The sequence below is a fragment of the Ahaetulla prasina genome, chromosome 6 (assembly GCF_028640845.1).
Source record: "Ahaetulla prasina isolate Xishuangbanna chromosome 6, ASM2864084v1, whole genome shotgun sequence".
NCBI lineage: Eukaryota > Metazoa > Chordata > Lepidosauria > Squamata > Colubridae > Ahaetulla > Ahaetulla prasina.
The window spans coordinates 95,132,837-95,157,464 of record NC_080544.1 but is presented as its reverse complement, the minus strand read 5'-3'; the positions used below and the strand labels follow the sequence as shown (position 1 = coordinate 95,157,464).

Here is a 24,628-nt window from a genome sequence, read left to right as displayed (position 1 = left end):
GGGTTACCACGCCTTGGTTGTGTTAATCCCCAGCGGTAATGCAGAAGGTAAGTTTTTGTAAAACTGTGCATGCACGTGCGTGCACGAAGCGTGCAATCACCGAACTGGTTGTTAAACTGGCAGGATCCCACCATCGATTGTATGGAGTATATTGGCTATAAAGCACCAATTGGTTCAAAATGCAGCAGCCTGCATGGTTTTGCGCAGACCCAGATGTGCATAGGTGTGTCATCTCTTGAGGGAGCTACATTGGCTGCAGATCTGCTTCCGGGTACAATTCAGGGTGCTGATTGTCACCTTCAAAGCCCTATATAAGTTGGGATCCGGTTAGGTGAAGATCTTGACCATCTTTTTCTAGTCACATCTACCTGACCCACCAGATGGGGAGACAGGGAACGTTGCAAATGCCCTCTCCTAAGGAGGTAAATCTTGTCAGAGTTTGTTGCAGCAATCAAATCCAGAAAGCACACACAGGTAACTGTTTCAACAGGATTCATTAATTTCTCTTTATATACAATAAAACACATTTATTTATTTATTTATTTAATTTTGTCATAACAATATACACAAGCATAACACAAAAGATTATATAATATATAAACATATATATGAGGAGAAACAAGGTAGTATAAGCATATATATATATATATATATAGGGGAAGAAACAATAGGACAGGAACGGTAGGCACGTTTGTGCTCTTATGCACGCCCCTTAGAGTCCTCTTAGGAATGGGGTGAGGTCAAAAGTGGATAGATTTTGAATAAAGCTTTTGGGGTTATGAGAAGAGACCACAGAGTCAGGTAATGCATTCCAAGCATAGATAATTCTGTTACAGAAATCGTGTTTTCTGCAATCTAAACTGGAGCGGATGACATGAAGTTTAAATCTGTTGGTAGCTCTTGTGTTATTGTAGTTGAAACTGAAGTAGTCATTGGCAGGAAGGACATTACAAGGGATGATTCTATGAGCTAAACCCAGGTCTGTCAAAGGCGACGAAGTTCCAAGTTTTCTAGACCCAGGATATCAAGTCTGGTGGAATAAGGTATTTTATTGGTTATGGATGAGTGGAGAACTCTTCTCGTAAAATACCTTTGGACACGCTCAACTGTATCAGATATATGTATGGATTCCAGACAGGCGAGCAGTAGAGCAGAACATGAAGTAAATATACAATACCAACAGCAGAGGAGAGAACAGTTTTCAGTTTCAATTCAGTTTCAGTTTCAATTCAGCAGACTAGTTTTTTGTTTCAGTTCTCAACACAGCACTCACAGCTAAGCACACCAAGCCACGCCCAGGCTCCTTACTGTCTCAGCTCCCATTGGCTGACCTTGTTACTAAGCCCTATTCATTGGCTGTCCTTGTTACCATGTCTCTGCTAATCATGAATACACTGACAAATCTGGTAGCACTCAGAAGAAAGGCCTTCTTTGTGGTGGCTCCTTCCCTTTGGAACGTCATCTCTCAGGAGATTAGATTGGCCTCCACTTTGACACTCCTTCACAAGGCCCTGAAGACCTGGTTTTGCCAACAGGCCTGGGAATCCACAGTTGGATGGAGCTCATCTAGTGGCTTATCTGATTAATTGTTGTCGCCGATGGGTGGGGGTTATTGTTTTTATTGCTTGTACACTGGGTTTTTACCTTTGTAAGCCACCCAGAATCATTGAGAGTGAGTGAGCGGCCATCTACATTTTATTTAAGAAATTTATTTTTATTTTATTAAAATATTAAACCATTTGGATTGGTTGCTGGTTTTAAAAGCTAAAGGGCAAGAAGCATCTTTCACTATCATCCATGGATTGCTTCCAAATATCTCTATTGTCCATAGATTGTTCTCCAAGATGCTGGAGCGGAAGGTTCTGAATCAAGCGATTGAAAGAAAAGTGCAGTAGAGAAAAAGGGATGAGAGGAAGCTAACAAAATTTACTGAGGATCTATTTATTTTTCTTGATCACCCATCTCCAACAGGGTGGTTCTGTGTTGCCTAGAAAGTATTGAGTTGGGGTTTTTTGAATGGTAACAAGGAGAAGGCAAATGAACAACAGTTGATGGTTGGCTTGCTTGGTTTTTTTTTTTCTGCTGGAAAGTATAAAGGAATTTGGGCTCGTAGAGAGAAAAAAAGAGTAGTGGCTGCTATCCAAAAAACATTGGGAAGAATAAAATAATTTAGCAGTTGAATTCTATAGTTGGAACAGTTGATGGGACAGTTGCCACTACATCAAGCTTAACCCCCAGAAAGTGCCAAGTTCCAAGATGTCCTTGGCTTTCCAAGCCCAGCTGTTCTCCTGAAAATGATGTAGCTTCAAAGATTCTAGCTTTGGAAGAGCATGCCAAAAGATTCTGTCAAACAGTATATTAACTGTCCTTGGATTAAAGGAAGGCCTCACTTTGATTATTGCCATGGGAATGAGATGCTCCATACATCTGTCCTTTTGGATCTTTACCCAAGCCTTGATAAAGTGATTGAATCTGCAGTTACTTCAGTCTTAGATAATCTTCTATTTAATTTCAGAGGCCCATCAGTCCAATATTTCTAGCCTATAAAAGTTCCCTCCATAATTTATCCCAAGAGGTTTGGACTATGTTAGAAATAGGATTGAGCCAAAAGAGATGAGGGGGTGGGGGATGAATGGAAACATCAGGCAGTTCAAAAAAAAAAGTCAGTCTTTTAATTATTACTCAACTGATAGAACTTCCCATATCTCATTATTTCTAATCCTATTCCATTTATTCCAATTATCCCAAGCCCTATTCCAATTATTACACACTTAGGGTGGATTTCTTACTGTAAATATATAAATATGAATTTTGTAGGTACTTTTAAGGCTTATTAAATATTGTGCTCCAATTATATTATCTGTTCCCCAAACTGCTGTGTGTGAATAAGGAAAGCAATTGGTAGTCCACCTTTGACAGAAGTTTGAAGTGACATTTACAAAGTGTTAGCTATCTGAACAACATACAGTATTTTGGCTAAAGTAAAGGATACTTTACTTTAGCCAAAGTAAATGGGAGCAATGGATGAATTGCTGTTCCTTTTGAGACTAAATTAAGAAGATGATTGACAAACATTTATTACATATTAACCACTCCATAGGTTAATTTGTAAGTACATTAGCAATACTCAGTCAATCATCTGTATCAACAAACTGTCTTCTTTTGTGACATTTCAATTAGTGCTAATAAAGGCATTGATTTTGTTCCCTAATGATAAAAATGGCTTTCCTGCATGAATACAACTTGACATCCATCTACATGCCACAAAATGCGAAAGACACGTATGGTGAGGCAACAACTATATGAGGATCAATCAAACTGACACCAAAGAGTATGCAAGGGTTTAAATTCTGCAGAATCTTCTTCGGATAAAATGCTATATGAAGAAGTGAGTGGAGAAACAGCAAACATTTTTTAAAAATGGGACCAGGTATTGTATTTGTGGGGTATGAAGTTTAAAATCTATCTCATGATGAAGATGGCAGACTGAATGCATTAGTTGTTAGTAGCATTGTATTAGCCTTTTGAAATTGCCTGCTAAATTTCCAAATATGCCATAAATCAGATCTTCTTTGTCTTGTGCCATGTATGTCATTGGATGTTGGCGATCCTATTTTAATCAACAGCTACAAAAAAAAGTACTGCTGAGTTTTGACCAAACCAATCCCTTAGATTTTGAAGCCATGATGGTCTTCTTTTGCCTGGACCTCATTTGCCTTCAATCTTTCCCTGGAGGATTAAATGAAGTATGGCGTATAAGTGAAGTAAGGAGCTGCTGATTCAGTTCTACAGAGGAATTATTGAGTTTGTCAATTGCACCTCTATAACTGTCTGGTTCGGTTCTGCAACCCAACAAGAAAGACACAGACTTCAGAGGATAATTAGAACTGCAGAAAAAATAATTGCTACCAACCTGCCTTCCATTGAGGACTTGTATACTGCACGAATCAAAAAGAGGGCCGTGAAAATATTTACATATCCCTCACATCCAGGACATAAACTGTTTCAACTCCTACCCTCAAAACAACGCTATAGAGCACTGCACAACAGAACAACTAGACACAAGAACAGTTTTTTCCCGAAGGCCATCACTCTGCTAAACAATTAATTCCCTCAACACTGTCAAACTATTTACTAAATCTGCACTACTATTAATCTTCTCATTGTTTCCATCACCAATCTCTTTCCACTTATGACTGTATGACTGTAACTTTGTTGCTGGCAATCCTTATGATTTATATTGATATATTGACCATCATTTGTGTTGCAAATATTGTACCTTGATGAACGTATCTTTTCTTTTATGTACACTGAGAGCATATGCACCAAGACAAATTCCTTGTGTGTCCAATCACACTTGGCCAATAAAAATTCTATTCTATTCTATTCTATTTTCTGGGTGTCGCATCACATGTCCAAAATATTCTAATTTTCACTTTTTAATGGTTTTAATGATTTCCCTTGACTTTCCCACGTGGAAATCAGATATTGCTCCCAAAAACCTGGTAGCGATCACACCGATTGGCAGGTGTAATCTGGAGTCTCATACCAGGATATTTTTAGCACAGACATCTCTGCATTAGGAACAGAGGATTACTGATATATAAAGCACGCTTTATAACTGAACAATGGTTTTTCTCCAAGGCAAACTGATGTAGACAACAAAATAGCTAACAATGAAGGGCATGAGCACTAAAGGAAGAGAAGGGATGAGTGTCCTTGTAAAAGCCTTTGTTTTTCCAAGATTCAGCTCATTCAAGTGATTCCTCTTCAAGCAAATTGGTTATCAGCTAAGATACACACATTTGAGCCTGCCTCGTAATCTGTGCCTGGTTGTGCCAAGCATGCTCTGGATTATCCACTGAAGTGAGATTTAGATGTCAATCGTAGATTGTATGTCGAGCAGAGAACCATGGTGGTGCAGTGGTTAGAATGCAATACTGCAGGCTAAATTCTGCCAGCAGTTCGGAGTTCGATTCTTACTGGCCTTCCATCATTCCAGGGTTGGTAAAATGAGGACCCAGATTGTTGGGGGGAGGAGCAATAGGTGGACTCTGTAAACTGCTTAAAGAGGGCTGTAAAGCACTGTGAAGCGGTATATAAGTCTAAGTGGTATTGCTATTGCGTTCCAGCTCTTCTATCCTTTCCTCCCCCCAGTTCTTTCCTGACTGGCCTGGAAGGACTCATAATCCCCATCTTCCCCCCTCTATCGCCCCCACTTCTCCATTGTGTGAACATGATTTTACTTTGAAGGTATTGTCATTTTATTGGTTAGGGATATTTATTGATTCTAATGTTTTTATGCCTAAACCTCCAGAGCCATTTCAAAACCAAATGGGTGGCAAATAAATAAAATAAAATGAGAGAATTGACTTGAGAGCCAGAATTTTCCACTGCAGAGATGTCAGTAATGTGAATGAATCAGTCATCCTGTCCAAGGCTGAACAGTGTAAGAAGTGCCAATCAATTATTTTAGGGTTTCCATAATTATTTGTTATAAAGGGTGTTTTTTTAAAAAAAAAAATTAAAACATTTTAAAGGGAGAAAAATGACAAAATAAAAAGAAAACTGAAATGAAAAAGAATAAAATACCAAATAAAGCAGAAATTTACAAACATCATGAAACTAAAAAAGAAAAAAAAACCTACAAAGTTTTGATAAGAATTCTCAATAGCGCTGTAGTTTGGTTTTGCATGCTAGGTCATTTTAAAAGTTCTTTTGCTTAAAATGGGCTTATAATTTTTAAATGCTGATGTCATTTTAAAATTTCAGGCCATCATTAAAATTAAATAAGTGTACAAGAAACAACACTATATAAAATGTGAAGCAAAATATAAAGACACAGTCATTTCTATCTAGCCAAAAAATGTTTTGTCCTTACCAAATAGATCACTGAAGACTGAAAAATGAAGACTTTATGTTTTTTTTAAAAAAAAACCCTTCAAACCAGAAACTCATGTATGGAAAGGTAATCCAAATATGGTTTCCATGTTGTGCTAAATTCTATGTCAGTTCCCCTTTTCAAATGCATATTATTTCACACGTCAAGACTCAGTTTTGCAATTTGATGTGCCATTCTTTGACAGCTCTAAAGAGTTGTCTTGTGCCATGCCAAAGGTCTGAGTCCTTAAATCCAGTCAAGCTTTGCCAAGTCAATTGTGAGGAACCCATTGCTGAGCTCCAGCCATGTGAGCTTGCCAACGAGGCAGGCAAGACACAACTATTTATTAAGGCAACATTTGTAAACAATCTTTCCAGCCTATCAAATGCTTGCGCTCCTTAAGGGCCTTGCTCCATGTTCTGTCACTAATTCCCCAGGGTGACAAAGAGAGAGCGTCAGCCAGGAAAAGATGGATCTCTCATTCTTTGGCTACACAGAAAAAGGAAGAAGCATGTCTGAAGCCAGAGAGGGAATCATCTTCCATTATTTTCCACTGTAAGCAATATTTTTAGAAAAGCCACCACCCCCCGCCTTCCTCTTTTGTTCGTGGTTGGGCTGCTAGAACACAATAAAGAGCCAAAGAGTCATGTAGCCTCACTGGGATTTGACATGGAGGCAAGCAGATCAAAAAAGGGCAAATATTTCCTGGGGGATAACAGTGTTATCGCTGCTTTTCTCTCTAAGTTTTTGTGAACAGGAGAGGACAGGAGAGGACAGGAGAGGACAGGAGAGGACAGAAGAGGACAGGAGAGGACAGATCCTAATGGGATCTAGACCGATGGCGGAAAGAAAAATATCAGAGGTGTAAATACACATGAAGGTGGCTCAGGGCTAAGATGCTGAGCTTGTCGATCGAAAGGTCAGCAGTTCAACGGTTTGAATCCCTAGAGCCACGTAACGGGGTGAGCTCCTGTTACTTGTCCCAGCTTCTGCCAACCTAGCAGTTTGAAAGCAGGTAAAAACTGCAAGTAGAAAAATAGGGACCACCTTTGGTGGGAAGGTAACAGGGTTCCGTGCGCCTTTGGCTCTTTGACTTTGAAATGGAGATGAGCACCGCCCCCTAGGAAATGACTAGCACATAGCACAAAAGGTAAAAACCATTACCTTTTTAAAAATATGCATGGATGCTGTTATCAGATCTACATCCATCCTTTTGTTCTAGAACTCAAGCAAGCTTATGTATATTTCTTATGCCTAGTTTCTACCACCCTGTGAGCCAGTTGGGTCAAGAGAGATTGTCTGGTGCAAAATTACCCAACAGGATTTCATGGGTGATCGGTTAGAGCCTGGGTCAACACACTTACTTAAATCCAAATGTCTTGAGTTTATCGTGTGAATAATTTGGGGAAATGTTGCAGTTTGGATCTGTTGTAAAGTCTATCTACCTGTAGTATCTAATAATATAGATTTGCAACAATAGCAATAGCACTTAGACTTATATACTGCTTTACAGTGCTTTACAGCCGTCTCTAAGCAGTTTACAGAGTCAGCATACGGCCCCCACAATTTGGGCCATCATTTTTCCAACTTCGGAAGGATGGAAGGCTGGGTCAACCTTGAGCCAATGACAATTGAACTGCGGACTGCAGGCAGCTGGTAGTCAGCAGAAGCAGCCTGCAAAACTGCACTCTAACCACTGCGCCACCACATCTCTTTCTGCTCCTTGCTCACAGTCTTCTGGGCCAGCTCCGGAGGGAAGAGGTTGCATCTTGGAGTGTCCATCAAGGAAATGGGTTCTCTTCCTTCCTATGAGGGTAGTTTGCATTGGTACAAGTTGGGAGGGAGAGGTTGCTTCCTATGCCCCTCTTTTTGGGAGGTGACAAAGGACATAATTATTTCACAAACACCCATTCTTCAATACCTACTCCAAACTGCTGGGATGGATCATTTACTAGTTTGAGCAGTATATTATTTATTATTATTACTGTATCTTTTGACCTCAGGCTGGTCAATTGATATTGTCAAGGTTCTATCCCAATTCCTGGACAGACAGTCATTTCAAACTCTAATCTACAACAGTCAGAATAGAACACTGGACTCCAGCAACTCAGAAAGGACACATGGGTTACATTCAACAATGAGCTCAGCTTGGTTGTGCATTAACCTATTTTCTGCAGCTGGATAATACATCAAACCATAAACTGTCCAAAACAGTGGCTTCATATAATGCAAATCAGAAAAAAGTAACAACGGTTAACACATCCCAAACTTAGAAAGTTTTATGTATGCAACTGGTAGATTTCTACCTGGCCCAGTTGAATATATTATTAAACACTCTAGCAAACAAACAGATGTAACTAATCAAGTCCTCCTGCATGTTCCACACCAACAAATGATAACCTCTTTTTTCTGCTGATCGTTTTTATACAGCGTATAATAATATATACAATATTTTAATCTGGATTTGCAATCAATGGACAGTTGAGACAATGTTCAAGCATATTCCATCACAGTCTGAAAGCTGGCATAATAAAATGGAAAAAAGAAGTTAATGGCTTTTGTTTAACAGGTTATTTCTCCATGGGGATATCCATTTTCAGCTCAATCTTTGAGACGTAGGCTTTTAAGGACTGAGCAAATTGAAGTCAAAATATGTTTTTCTTCACAAATTGGAATGTTCTTATTTCCTTTACATTCATATCTTCCCGGGGCCAAAACAAACATGAGGCAAATTAAAGAATCACTCAATAATCCCATTAATTACCGACATCACTGAAGCTAGGCAAGAGCAAACAAGGGAAATACAGCTATTATAACATCACCATCAACAAACAACAACAGGAAACTTAACCAAGTGACTACTACGTGCTTCAAGCTGTTGTTTGGTATGAAGTTATTTGCAAAGCAGAACATTCATTTACCACATGGTGAGAAATAGATTTTGATTCAAGGGGGGGAGGAGATAATATATAGCCTTTTCTTTTTACTATGCAACCAGCTGTTTTATTTCAATAGGGGAAAAAAAGAGTTTTCACAAAACTTGCTTTGCCTGGGACTTGAGAACAATGATAAACAATTGATTCCCAGACAAACTGGGAATTAAGCAACAAACTGCAGAAGGAGCTGCTTTATACAAGATCTATCTGGCCCAGAGTTGAATAGACTCTGAGTGATACCTAATCTCAAATTTTCGCCATCATGTGCTATTTCTTTCTTTTAATTAGAGACTGCTAATGTAGTGCAAGGAGACACGGTAGCTCAAGGGGCTGGGACGCTGATCTTGACGATCGAAAGATTGGCAGTTCAGCAGTTCGAATCCCTGGTGCTGCCATGTAACGGGGTGAGCTCCCATTACTTGTCCCAGCTTCTGCTAACCTAGCAGTTTGAAAGCACGTAAAAATGCAAGTAGAAAAATAGGGACCACCTTTGGTGGGAAGGTAACAGTGTTCCGCGCGCCTTTGGCATTGAGTCATGCTGGCCACATGACCACGGAGACATCTTCGGGCAGCGCTGGCTCTTTGGCTTTGAAACAGAGATGAGCACCGCCCCCTAGAATTGGGAATGACTAGCACGTATGTGCGAGGGGAACCTTTATCTTTACCTTTACTTAATGTAATGCAATTGTAGCATTGAACCAATCCTGGCTGATATTGAAAAGTTAAGCATACTCAGATATGGTTGGCACTGGATGGGAGACTATCAGAAATCCCACCAGCAAAGTCTAAATTTGGACATCTGGAAAAATAAGCTGCCTAGAAGTCTGTAAAGATAAACCAAGTCCATCTATTGGCCAACAAAATCTCACGGACATGTTCGTGAAGATACGAGAAGTCGAGTTTAACTTGATTTAACTCCTTACATTCTTATATAATTTTACTCCAATTCAAGAACTTATTCAGATCTTCATAACCTTTTTAATAATATCAGTTTTTGGACGTTATTGATTTATATCCTTATAGTACAAAGTCAATTTTCGTGAGATGGGCGGTCGTACAAATTTGATAGATAAATAAATAAGCAAATAAATAAATTCAAGGTGCTGGTTACCACCTATAAAGCTTTCATGGTACACACCCAGGTCATTTGAGGGACTTTCCTTCTTTCCTTATTTCTATCTGCCCATAAGGTTCTGTTACGGTGGGCATGATCCAGCAACCACCAGCCTTTTGGGCATCAGGGACCAGTTCCCTGGAGAAAGGTTTTTCCGTGGACTGGAGTAGGCATGATTTTGTGTGCTGCCTGAATCCCGCGGATGGGGCTTTGCTTGTTTGCGTGGACCAGTTTCTAGTATGCCATGGACCGGTGCCTGTTAATCAACTGGGAAGTTGGGGACCCCTGTCATATTGTGGGTCACAGAAGGCATGTCTTGTCCTTGTGCCTATCTAGTGAAACAACATCCACACCAGTGGTGGGTTTCCAATTATTTTACTACCAGTTCTGTGGGTGTGGCATTGCTTGGTGGGCGTGTCTTGGTGGGTGTGGCATGGCTTGGTGGGCATGGCAGGAGAAGGTTACTGCAAAATCCCCATTTCCTCCAGATCAGCTGGGACTCGGGCGGCAGAGAATAAATGGTGGCGCAGCCAGTCAGAATTTTTACTACTGGTTCTCTGAACTACTCAAAATTTCTGCTACCAGTTCTCCAGGACTGGTCAGAACCTGCTGAAACCCACCTCTGATCCACACCTTCAAATTCAGATCGACTTCATTCTCTCTGTCTTTCTGAAAGCCTGTTTTCTCCTAAACATTAAATCAAGGGATTTTGTGCCCCCTCTTGATGATCTCGGACTGTTTTATGCCCTCTGAAGTTGCCTCTGGTGCTATATGGTTTTGCTTTTTAGTTAAAACTTTTTTTATTAGTATGCATTGTTTTCAATCATGTACATCCCCTTGAGTTAGTGTTGACTGGAAAACTCTATACATTTTGATTGATTAAATAAATAAATGCCCTATTAAGCATAATTTAAAATAAGGTATCAAAAATGAATGTCAAATATGGTAATACTATCATAAGAGAATTATGAAGTAGGCTAGATCAAGAGATAGACATGGCAAGGATACTAGGAATCCACCTTATCTTAGTAAGGTAGAGTATCAGAATTTCGAAAACCTTGCTCCTTGTTCCACAATATACTAAAAATAAAATAAAATGAAATAAGAAAAATCAAGGTGAGATAGCTTTGAATTTCTTTCTCATGCTTTTTCTGAGAATCTGTTCTGCAAGTCCCTCCTTAATGGCCCTTCCATTCTTTTCTTGTCCCCAAGGTCAGTTCTACATTCCTTTCCAAGTTCAGCATCAGCGAAAGGACCATAACTATCTCATCCTGGAGCACTTAAAATAAGCTGACAGGGCCTACCAGATGGAAATGGGAGAGTCTCTTTAAGATAGGCAGAGCTCTGGATGGCTTCCAAATACCTGGTCAATTGCTGGAAACTAGAGACACTATTAAGAAAATATTTCAGCTCCTTCTGATCTATATGCTGAAATGTGTGGAAATTAGTCACAAAATGTATTTGATTCTTCGACCAAGACAGAAAGGAAAAACAATAAATGAAATCCCTTATCCATTTTTTGCAATGGAAACGCGTTAAGTGGAGGTGGAAAAAGCGATCGATACTCAACCCAAGAGATGATATAATAAACTTCTCAACTGACAGAGTAAAAAAAAATAGGAACTGTCACAATAAAAGAAGCCAAAATAGAATTACTAGAAACGCCTGGCTTATAAACCAGTGTCAAAATTATCTCCCTTATGGCCTGAAAAAAATAAAGCAATGAAGTGTAATGTCACAGTGAGTAAGAATTCTTTCCCTACAGCTCATAGTAATTTAGGTACAGGGCAAAGAGTTACTGATGGGAATGAAATCTACTGTTTCTTTAGATTTAACTAGTTATTGTCCACATACGTTCACATCATGCCTTTGAAACCAGCCTTGAAAGCTTAACATTTGTCTTTTTCTCTTTAAATGAAAAAGATAGAAATTGCAGAAATGCCATTACAGAACTGGTGGATATCAGACAACCCAGCCATGCTACATTCTCCTGCTGAAGGAAACATACCTGTGATATATAACCTGGAGGCACATGTATGGGAGGAATAGATCCATTGGGGGACATCATGGGTACCTCTGCAGGTCCTATGGGACAGGGGGGAAAAAAAGAAAGACAATTAAACAATGGAGACACAATAAATGCTCAATGTAGTGCACTGTGCTGAAAATTTCCAGCATAATTTGATTTTGTTACAAAGATGTATTTTGGGGTTTACACAGAAGTCACATTTTATGCATACTTCCCTGGTTGTGAGAATCTATTCTGAGTGGTTTTGCATTCGTTGCGTACTAGAATCTTCTGGCTGTTTTGTGAAGAGTGTACAGTAAGCTTTCCGACATTCATAGTTACAATTGAACACCTATGTCAACATTGAGCTATTTGGTTTATCATGCTTATACCCAGTTCTGATTCCCAAAGCTTGAATATCAAACATGGGTACATCCTGGTTTACATCTGGAGTAACAACATGAGGCTGAAAGAAGCCTACTGACTTTCATGACTGATAAGTCTTCATCCAATAGTAGTAGCTCTTGTCAGTGTAGATCTCAAAATCTAAATTGCACCAGAAAGCCTCTGTTGTTGATTGATGCTTTACAATGGTAATAAAAAACTTAGGTGTTACTATATACTAAGAAATAATTCTGGAGAATTACGTTCACAGGGAGCTATTCAGATGTAATGATGGCATTCAAGGAAGCATCTATATCAGGGGGTCTCCAACCTTGACAACTTTAAGACTTGTGGACTTCAACTCCCAGAATTCCTCAGCCAGCTTTGCTGGCTGAGGTATTTTGGGAGTTGAAGTCCACAAGTCTTAAAGTTGCCAAGGTTGGAGACCCCTGATCTATATAACAACTTAAATATTTGAATGGTTCAATATATCAGAATTATGACCTTTCAGAAATATGCTCAGATATACTAAAGATACCTGTTTGATGAGAGCTAGAGAAGACGACTTTAGGGAACTCTTGCTGAAGCTCAAAGAACAGATAATGTTAACAGGCTATGACAACCCAGCGGGAAGTAAGCAAACAGGAAGGTGACATTGTATCAAACTTCATTTTCTATCATCACAAAAAGTCACAAGGATGATTTTCATAGCCATGAAATAAATGGATGTCTACTATTTGACTATGGTAGATCTAGACCAGAGGTCTCCAAACTTAAGACTTGTGGACTTCAACTCCCAGAATTTCTCACCCAACATGGCTAACTGAGGAATTTTAGGAACTGAAGTTGAAAAGTCTTAAAGTTGCCAAGTTTGGAGACTTCTGATCTACAAAAAAATATTAAACTGCAGAGACAGAATACTGAAAACTTAAGTACATGTCGTCAAGCAATATTTATTCCAAGTGCAATAGATCTCTGGGTAATCAACAAAACTGAACAATGAAAAATTGATTCCTCCCAATTGTGGTACAATACTAGAGAAAATTGTTGAGGAACCTTGGAGTGCAAGAACAAACTTCCCTACACTGCCTGCAGTCACCTTGATTGGGTGTATAAATAGTCTAAATAAATAAATCTGTCCTATATGAAATAAAAGCAGATCGCTCACAAGAAACATCATTAATGAAGTTAAAACTTGGATATTTTACACACATAATGAAAAGGCATTGGAGAAGACCCTGAAGTTTGGAAAAAGGAAGGCAATTGAGAAAGACTAAGAAAAAACAAGATGGCTAGTTACTCTCATTGATGTCATAAGTGTGTGTTTACTCAAGGAAATTATTATTGATGCTGGAAAGTGATAATCATTGGGTTACAAAGAGTGAGAAGCAACTGAAAGATAGAATAACTGACAGAAGAAAACTCAGTCAGTTCACAGTGTACAAGATACAAGCTAGAGCAGGGGTGTCAAACTCAAGGCCCGGGGGCTGGATCCGGTCCATGGGGTACTTAGATCTGGCTTGCGAGACCACCCTGGAAACAGCAAAGGACTAGCCCGTGGTGCCTCTGCCAGTGAAAATGGAGCTGGGAAGGGCCACCCGCACCCTCCCGAGTTCCGTTTTCCCTGTCAGAGGGTTGCAGGAGGCTGTCACAGCCAAAAACGGAGCTCAGGAGCCCATTTTTGCTGGTAGAGCACTCGAGTCACTACAGGTGCCCCCGACATGACATCAAGCTGGCCACACCTACTCTGGCCACATCCACCCTGGCCCCCCAAGGTCAAAAAAAGCTTGATACAGCCCTGAATGAAATTGAGTTTGACACCCCTGAGCTAGAGATTTCCAATTCAAAATCTGGTCTTGTTGCTATTTATGGTATACTAACTCTTGATCCTACATAGAGATTCGGCTACGTGCCCAAACATTCATAAAGATTTGCATGCCTCGTTTAAGTTGTATAAATAACATAGTAAACCACATAATGTGAATGCTGTCCTGGCGTAGAAGAACCAGTTGCAACTTTTTTTTGAAATATTTGAAACTACTCTCTGAAAAATGCAAATTGCCATTCATATGGATGCAGTGTTTGGCATCTGCATCGAAACCTTTTCTTTATGACCGTTGAATCAAGCCTCCCAGTTGCATTCAGCTTTACATATGTGAAGAACTATCTCAGGAACATATGAAAATCACAAAACCCATTACCTCAGCACTTCAGATTAACCAAAGAATGTGGTTATATAAACAAGAGACTTAAAAGTTTCCACTCAAAACTCCAGCCTTGGATGTGAAAAAAATCATTTCTGGAGGATCAAACGTAAATATAGTAATGCATGTAACATAGGGATTAGAACCCTGAATTTAAAAACAACAACAACAACCATAAATCTAGGTAAAATGGGAAATAAAAAACACAGACAGAGTAGTTTAAAAGTAAACTTCCTCAAACTGGTAAACTCCGGTGATCTTGGAATCCTAATAACTAGAATTCTTTTCTGGGAATTGTACTCCCAAAACATCTAGAGGAAAATCGGAGACTTTGCTTAGAAGAGAAAAGGCCAATTAGTTCCTCTGGAACAGGGGTGTCAAACGCAATTTCATTGAGAGCCGCATCAGGATTGTGTTTGACCTTGTAGGGCCAGGGAGTGTGTGGGCAGCTCAATGTCACTCATGTCGGGGCACCTAAGCGCTCTGCCAGTGAAAATGGAGCTAGGCACAGCCGTCTCAAGCTCTGTTTTCACTGGCAGAAGGTTGGAGGCAGTTGCAGCCAAAAATGGAGCTCGGAAGGGCCACATGCGATCCTCCCGACCTCCATTTTTGATGACAGAGGCACCACCAGCCGGTGGTTTACTGTTTCCAAGGTCTAAGCATTTGGCCTGCAGGCCTTGAGTTTGACACCCCTGCTCTAGAAGGACATGATAGCAGTGTTCCAATATCTCAGGGGTTTTCTACTTTTAGGTCAAAGCAGGTGCCAACCACCTTTATATTCAATTTCCCTTTGCAAAACACTTCTTCTAGCCTCTCTCTCTCTCTCTCTCTCTCTCTGAGATCATCATATGTGCACGTCATAAGCTGTGACTGTTGGGCTGTTAATATCATTTTGATAAAGAGTTTAGAAAATGCTGGAAGAAGGGATGATTTATTACTATAGCATGTTTTCACTGTCTTGACGTCAATGCTGCAAAAATTATTTCCACATATATTTCATTCTTTGTTACCGTTATCCAAACTACTTCTATCTGAAGCTTGAAACTTTCTCTTGTCTGCAGCAATTCCTTGGTTCTTTTAAAAGACTAATATTGGTGTGCGTAAACGAATGCTAAGCCCACACAATAGACACTGCAATCCTACAGCTAGAAGAAATCCACTTTTTAAAACCCCTGCTATCCCTCAGCCAGTGTTTCTCAACCTTACCAACTTTTAAGGTATGTGTGGACTTCAAGTCCCAGAATTCCCCAGGCAGACATTATGGTATCCTTAATAGATGACTATCCTACCCCTGTTTAAATACCTCTAGGGAAGAGAACCTATCATATTCCAAAGCAATTTGTTTCACTCTTGTTTTAAGTTAAGTACTACCTGTATTAGGTTTGCCTCCTGATATAAGGGTATTTTATGAATGGTTACATCATGGAAGACTATTTAATAACAAAGGCATATCCCTAAAATTCCAAATATTCCCAGCAGTCCAAAATGTTGGAGATTATTACAATGAAATATCATATCATTTATAGATAGAAGACAATTTTGAAATATACAGCTGGCCAGTGCAATCTGAATCTATGCACATTTATTCCAGGAGCCTACAGAAAGGTGTAGAAAATAACCAGTGGTGGGATTCAAGTAATTTAACAACCAGTTCTCTGCCCTAATGATTTCTTCCAACAATCAGCTTGCTAAACTGCTCAGAAAGTTAACAACCTGTTCTCCCGAAGTGATGCGAACTGGCTGAATCCCGCCACTGGAAATAACTCTTCCACTCTAACTGAAGAATTGCTGCTTTCACCCAAAGTCACTAATCCATGAGGATTCATTTATTCATAATGGTGCCCAAACAGGTATCAATTTGTCCCCCACATTAAAGGATTTGACCTCATTAACCCCTGACCACTAATATTGGCTTACTTTATATAACACATCTAAACTGGTAATATATTATTCCATTTTTTTGGTATTCACACAATATCTAGAACTATAAACGAACCCAACAAGCTTGGTTCTATTGGACCTTATCTGATTAGATTAACTAAGCATTGTATGCACACACACACACACACCTCTCCTCCTACACTCCTCCAAGCAATCATCTTCTTTTAACAACCCCATAATCCCTTGCGGGGTGGAGTCTGGGCAACTGAATGGAGCTGAGTGTTTACTGGCCAGATGCCGTTCCTGTTGCCAATGTGGAGCTTTGTTCAGCAGATATATTCTCATTGTGCCCAGAGAGAGAAATATCTGCCTCTACCTAGGATCGAACTCACAACCTCCTGATTGTAAGGCAAGAGCTCTATCTCTAGACCACCGCACCACTCACACTCCTCCAAGCAATGACCAGATTGATTTAGTATTGCCTTAAAACAGGGGTCTCCAACCTTGGCAACTTTAAGACCTGCGGACTTCAACACCCAGAATTCCTCAGCCAGCAAAGCTGGCTGAAGAATTCTGGGAGTTGAAGTCCGCAGGTCTTAAAGTTGCCAAGATTGGAGACCCTGCCTTAAAACATAATTTTCCTAAAGAATGTTTTTTACTATGGCAATCTTCTACCATAGTCAGTTCACATCTGGCCTACTTGAAAAGAACGAATGATACTATAATATATGGAAAGCTATTGGGTTCTAAACACTAAAAAACAAACAAACAAGAAGCCAATTATTTCTGTGACTTATTAGCTGGCACACTAATTACTTTGCCTAATTGAGTGAATGGATTTAAATCCAGCAGCACAACCATGTCCTTCAAGTTTGCATCACTTTCCAGAAATAATCACAATTCCGCTATGATGGAAGTGGTCATATATCCTATGACTATCTTCCTTTTTTTGTCTCCAGAATGAAGTCATGTTTTATTTCAGGAAATTCTGTCTGATTAATCACCCTCTCATTTTTAATTCCCAACTCCTTTAAAAAAAATACTGCAACAGTATTTTATTTTCTATTTGGCACAGATCGCAATATTTGCTTGCTCATGTATCATTTTAACATGGTCATTAACTAATTCATTTATATTCTTTACTACTTTGAGTACTGTGCAGGAAACATCTAGGAAGAGTTCATTATTAATACTGCCTCGTGTCATTTTAGTTTTCATAGTTACTCTAGTCTAGCCTTCCTTAACCAAATAGGCTCTAGATTTCTTGGGCCCATTATCCCCAGCCAACATGGTCAATGGATGCCCTTTTGTAGGTTTCTTCTTTCCCTAACTGGCTGCGGTAGCCCATAATATTAAGCAGCTTTCAATGTGCTGATAAATTCAGCCTCCAAGTATGGATTTTTATGTGACCCGTGCACAAACAAGCAATCAGTAGGATGAGCATAATCACAGAGTTTGCTGATATATAGTAATAAATATACAAATGCTTCAGAGCAGTGTCTCTCCATTATTCTATCACATGCATTGAGGGCCAGACAAAACATATGGGACTCACAATTTGTTCAAATACAGGTAATCTTCAACTTATAACCATTTGTCTAGTGATGATTCAAAGTTATAACAGCATTTTAAAAAAGGGGACTTATGAGCAATTTTCACACTTATGGCCACTGCAGCATCCTCATGGTCATATGATCAGAGTTTGGATATTTGGCAACTGGCTCATATTTATGCACTGTCCCGGGGTCATGTGATCAGATTTCGCAACCTTCTGACAAGCAAGGTCAGTGGGGAAGCCAGATTCATTTCACAGTCCTGTTACTAACTTCACAACTGCAGTGAGACATTTAACTGTGTGAAAAGAAAGGTCATAAAATTGGCCAAAACCCTGCCTCACTTAACCACAGAAATCTGGGGCTCAGTTGTGGTTGTTATGTCAAGGACTACTTGTATCAAAATACCAACAACAACATCATCATCATCATCATCATCATCATCATCATCATCATCATCATAATATAGAACTGGAAAAAATCATGAAATATTGCGACCTGGCCATCGAAACTACACAACTATGGATGAAACATGTAACATTGATACCCATTGTCATCGGGGCGCTTGGTACCATGTCCAAGAATTTTATAAGATACATCAAGAAATTGCAGCTTCCTGCAATAACACTAGCGGAACTGCAAAAAACTGTGCTACTTGGAACATCGTACATCTTAAGAAGGTATTTGGTTGATACCTAGGACACTGGCAGCAACCTGTATCAACCATTAGCACCAGTCTATGGTATTTGTGATGCATTTTTGAATGTTCAGTTGACCGAGTTTCATGTTTAATGAAGTAAATAATAATAATAATAATATTAATGTGAAAATAAAGTTGATTTATCTTCCAAGTACACAGATACCTTACAATCTATTTACAGATCCCTGAGGAATTCGTGGACCCCAGTTTAAAGCACCAACTTTAGGGGAAAAGTATGTTTGGCGTATCAAAACTTCCAATTGCCAAGAAAGACTGTAGAGATTGTCAGTCATCCAGGTCATGGTTGAAAAGGTGCTTTTTCAGGAGGCAACTGGACTTTCTTGTATTTTTTTTTAAAGAGGTTGTCTTTTAGCTATGCAATTTCGGATGAACATCCTTCGAATGGTGTGGGAGTAGGAACGGATTTCCAGAAGGAAAAAAATTGCAGATTACAGGAACTAGGAGCACTACTCAGGTGACCTGAAGGACACAGATAAACCTTCAGGTGTTTCAACAACCCTCTAAATCAGGGGTGTCAAACTCAATTTCATTGAGGGCCGCATCAGGGTTGTGTTTGACCTTAGGGGTGGGTAGGCGTGGCCAGCTTGAAGTCACTTGTGTCGGGGGCACCTGTGGTGGCTTGAGTGCTTTGTCAGTGAAAACGGGCTCCTGAGCTCCGTTTTTGGCTGCGAAGGCCTCCTGCAACCCTCTGCCAACTCGGGGGGGAGGGGGGGAGCTCTATTTTTGCTGGCAGATGCATCACAGGCTGGTCCATCATTGTTTCCAGGGTGGCCTCACAGGCCAGATCTAAGCACCCTGTGAGCCAGTGGTGGGTTTCAAATTTTTTTACTACCTGTTCTATGGGTGTGGCTTGCTGGGCGTGGCATGGCTTGGTGGGCGTGGCTTGGTGGGCATGGCAGGGGAAGGATACTGTAAAATCTCCATTCCCTCCCCAATCCAGAGGAAGGTTACTGCAAAACCCCCATTTCCTCCTGATCAGCTGGGACTTGGGAGGGCGAGAATAGATGGGGGTGGGGCCAGTCAGAATTTTTACTGCCAGTTCTCTGAACTACTCAAAATTTCCGCTACTGGTTCTCCAGAACTGGTCAGAACATGCTGAGACCCAGCTCTGCTGCTGAATCCGGATCACAGGCCTTGACTTTGACACCCTGCTCTAAAAGGATGCAGATGTCCAGCTGTCTGCAAGGAATATAAATCCTTCCATTCTCCACCACCCAGTCAGAGCTGAAGAAGCTTCTTGGATGGGAAGCGAAACGTCTTCAAAGAAAAACAAGAAAGTCCAGTTGCCTCCTGAAAAAACAAACACTTTTGGGATTGCCAATAAAGGCAAACCCTAATTAGCAGTATAGAATACTGCACAACAGATTGTCATCATACTGGGCAACAGATTGTAATCGCACATAGCTGGCAGGCATGAATCTTGAAAATATGTAGGACATGTGTAAGCCCACAACTATGATAGCTGGGCTCATCGCTTTTTTAAAAAAAGGAAGTTGGCTGGCTTGGTGAGACAATACATCACTTGAAAATACTGACAGCTCGCACCTAGTTATCTAAGTAATAAATCAATTTCTAATAAAATGCTGTAATAAAATATCATGTTTCCTGGCCTTTTAAAGGACATTTGGCGTTAAAGTTACTATCCTAGCCAAACAACTAAAAGTCACGTCTGCTGCTTACCTTCTTTTCCTACCTTGTGGTCTGTATCTTGAACACATTAAATCATGGAAAGCTACCAGCAAAGATTATTTCATAGACTTTTCAGGCACTGAAAATAAGCTTTAGTCCCAGAACAATTTATCAGCTAGGCTACAATGCGTAAATCACATCTGTCTAGACTATAAGACAAGGGACAAACATCTGTCTAAAATAGCGAATACTGTTAAAGAAATCACTTCACCTACTGAATGGGAAAATCCAGGGAGTATGTTAAAATCAGCTCTATCAAATTAATTTATCAGCCAGCAGCCAAAACATTTCAGACTAAGATGTAACTCAGTACACTGATTATGGAATAAAGTTGACGCTGAACCCGATATTTTGAATTACACTTTCAAAGAGTGAGAGGAAAGGCCTTAGAATTCGTGTGAATTTCCACTATCACAACACTAAGGCACCTATCAAATATTCATCAGTTACGTAATGTCTGCTTTTAATGTTTGTATTCCCAACAGATATGTGTGGTATGCACTTCATTTCTAACCTGCTGAATGAACCAGCTTTATGTCAATGCAAGTCACATGTCCATTGCTTCCCTTTCATTTCCTCTATCAGCCTTAGATTGCTACAGGCTAAACTAGGGGGAGAAACCTTGTTCTACATCCAGGAAAAAATAGAATAACCAAGTACATAGGACAACATCTCTCTCTCTCTCTCTCTCTCTCTCCCTCCCTCCCTCTCTCTCCCTCTCTCTCTCTCCCCTAATAATCCACCTTCTTTTTTTAAGTAGAAAGTAACAATCCCTGAATTGGTATAATTGAAAAGGCATATAAATGTAATTTTTGACTTACAATCATTCGTTCAGTAACCGTTTGACGTTACAACAGCACTGAAAAAAGAGACGTATGACCGGATTTTCACACTTATGTCCCTTGCAGCACCCCATTGGTCACATGATCAAAATTTGGACGCTTGACAACTGGCATGTATTTATGGTTGCGGTGTCCCAGGGTCATGTGATCACCTTTTGCAACCTTCTGACAAAGCAAAGTCAATGGGGAAGCCAGGTTCACTTAAGCATGTTACTAACTTAATAAGTGCAGTGATTCACTTAACAATTCTGGCGTGGAAAATCGTAAAGCGGGGCAAAGCTTACTTAACAACGGTCTTCCACAGCAATGGAAAATTTGGGCTCAGTTGTGCTTGTAAGTTGAGGACTATCTGAATTCTGAACATGCGGTGAAGATCTCTGCAGCAGCCTCCTTTAACCTCATGAGTTCAGCAGCAACCTTCTTCGAGTTCCATAATCCTAAACCAGTACAGCCAATGGGAGGAGACCCTCTGAAGCACATTAGCAATAGCAGTAAAGCAATAATTTATCAGATTAATGGAGACCAAGGAAGAAATGGCCAAGCAACTTTGTTTGTCCAGGTTTGAGCTATCTGCAGTTCCTTGTGCCAAGCAGTACTGCAAACATGGAATCAAAATTAGAAATTAGACACTACCTAAATTTTATTCCATAGGGTTGTCCATGGGGTCGTGATGGGTCGGACACGACTTTGCAACTAACAACAACAACAAAATTGTATTTGTGGATGAATAACATTTAGGTAGTGTCTAATTTCTAATATTTACCAACTTCCTCCCATCTGTCCCCTCTGTTCTTACATCCAATCGCTAGAGCAAAACTAAACAAAGACCCATAGCAGTAGTGGGTTGGAAAACCCGTCGCTACTGGTTCGCTTGTGAGTGTGCGCATGGGCGGAGCCTCCCGACGCCACTGCTACCGGTTCACCAATCCGGGTAGAACCGGTAGCAACCCACCACTGGCCCACAGTATATACAGACATGATCCACAGATCCATAGTAGATTTCATGCAGAAGACTCCAGGTTTATCAACTGCAGTCTTCTCAAATACACAAGAAACTTTAGGTAGACTTTTACCATTAAGTTTCTGCAAAAGCACTCCCAGATCTCTCTAATCACATGCCGTCAGCAAATTAATCTTACACCCTCACTGCCCTGTGGTCTACCACCCCAGATGACCTTCATAGTTTCCTCCCTCCCACGCAGCTGCCCAGCCTGGCCCTTTAGGAAAAACAAGAAGAAAAACACTAAAAGCAACTGTTCAGCTGCATTGTCTTAAAATGTCCCATTCCAGATGTTCCTGGACAAGGCTAGATCATGGAGCTAGTTTGACTTGAATGCAATGCGTAGTAAATAGTCATCAGTTTTCTGTTTTTTTCAGTCCAAACTAACCATTTCAGCTTGTGTTCACTTAATAATTCCAGCAATAAGTGGCGCATGTGGATAGGACGCTGGGCTAACAATTGACAGGCATGCATTTGAGACCCGGTTGCTGCCGCAAAAACGGGCTGAGCTTCCATCACACGCTCCAGCTTCTGCTCACCCAGCAGTTCGAAAGTGGGTGACTGCAAATAGATAAATGGGTACCACTTTGGCAGGCAACTTAACAGAGACATGAAAGGAACCTAGTTAGGGAATGAAATGTTTGCATGAAACAAGCAAGCTAGAGAGCACCAAGGACCCCTCATATCCAGATACTAGTAGGCTTCACCCTGATAGCTCCTGATAGTTTACCCGTTCATTTGGCAGTTCAATTCCATTACCTTTTGTGATTTTATCCTGCTTTATTGCTATATAGCACATTTCTCTAGGCTAAATTCCATTGTTTTATTTGTGCTAAAAATTACAGTTAGTTAATGACTAGATCTGGAGAAGAGTCTAATGCTGGGAATGACTGAGGGCAAAAGAAGAAGGGGATGACAAGGGATGGAAACTAATCAAGGAGAGAAGTTACTTAGAACTAGGGAGAAATTTCCTGACATTAAAACAATTAACCAGTGAGAACGACTTGCCTCCAGAAGTTGTGGATGCTACAACACTGGAAGTTTTTAAGAAGAGATTGGACAACCATGTGTCTGAAGTGGTGTAGGGTTTCCTGCCTAGACAGGGGGTTGGACTAGAAGACCTCCAAAGTACCTTCCAATTCTGTTATTCTGTTCTGTTATTGTCTTAAGGTAGCTGGATGGAGTCACTGAAGCAGTAGGAGTGAGCTTAAATGGACTCCAAAGGATGGTAGAGGACAGGAAGGCCTGGAGGAACGTTGTCCATGAGGTCGCGATGAGTCGGACACAACTTTGCAACTAACAACAAAATGACTAAGTTCCAGTTTCTGATTTTCCAGAAAGCTTCGGGTCATCCATATAAACCAAATGTGCAATTTATTAGCATTTTTTCAATTGTTTGATGGCCAGAATTTGTTTTCTTCAAAATCACTGAAAGTAGGATTATGGTAATGACAAATTTAAGGGTGATAATGAGTCACCCTGGAAGATGTCTTGCTAATAATGACAAGCCCATATTTTTCATTTCCAACCATCAATTCTATCTTACACTGCTTCATTATTTTCTACATAAGCATTCTAATGTTTCATTGACATCAGTTGCTTCCAAACATTTGATGATCCAATCATGTAATAATGAATCAATGCCTTTTTATATTCAGTGTAGACCATACATAACTTAGTTTTCAGTTTTTGCTATTTTCCAGACATTTTATCAATCAAAAGTTGATTTTTTAAAATCTCTGCTTTTTCTTTCTGTTCTACTGGAGAGATGTTGCTTTCTGCTAAATAATCTTGAATTTTATCAGCTATTACCCTTATGAATTAACTTAAATATTACAGACAATATAATGGACTCTAATTTTCTGGTGTCTCTTTTGCTGGTTTTTTTGAATCAGATAAGTTTTACCATTTATTAACCAGTTCCTGAGGTCCCTTATGGAAACTGATTAGCTATAATTGGACGTAGCCTAGTCATAAATTTAAGCCCAAAGCCATACGATGGATCATTTCCAGATAATGTCCAGTTTTCAATCCTTTTCACTTGATTTGTAACTATGTTTGCTGTTATTATTAGTTCTTCCATTTGAGTTTTACTACCTTCGGCTTCAAAAAATTTTTTATCCATCCAACTTGTTTTATTATAGTCTTTTTGAATTTTCCATAGATTGTTCCAAAACTGAATTGTTTCCTTTTAGTTTGGTTTTCCATTGTAATAATTTTTATTGCCATTTATACTTCGGTAGAATCGCTTCTGGTTTGATCGAAATAGCTGATAGTTGCTTTAAATTGGATGATCTGTGCCTCGTAGCATTCGATTTTCCCAGCTATTGCTGTTAGGTGATTTCTAAAGCCTCCGCAAGTTTTTTGATGCTAAGCCAATATTTTCTTTATTTAGGCTAATTTTCTTAATCTTTA

The 24,628-nt window shown here is 39.8% G+C and overlaps 1 protein-coding gene across 1 annotated transcript in view; it reads right to left on the bottom strand.

Annotated features, from left to right (window-relative positions):
- The window catches only part of FNDC3B (fibronectin type III domain containing 3B), a 360,647-nt gene that overhangs the window by 137,876 nt on the left and 198,143 nt on the right, over positions 1 to 24,628 (bottom strand). The window contains exon 4 of the mRNA XM_058187252.1: positions 11,940 to 12,016. Within this exon, the coding sequence (XP_058043235.1) occupies positions 11,940 to 12,016 (77 nt within the window). The remainder of the gene's footprint in view (positions 1 to 11,939; positions 12,017 to 24,628) is intronic.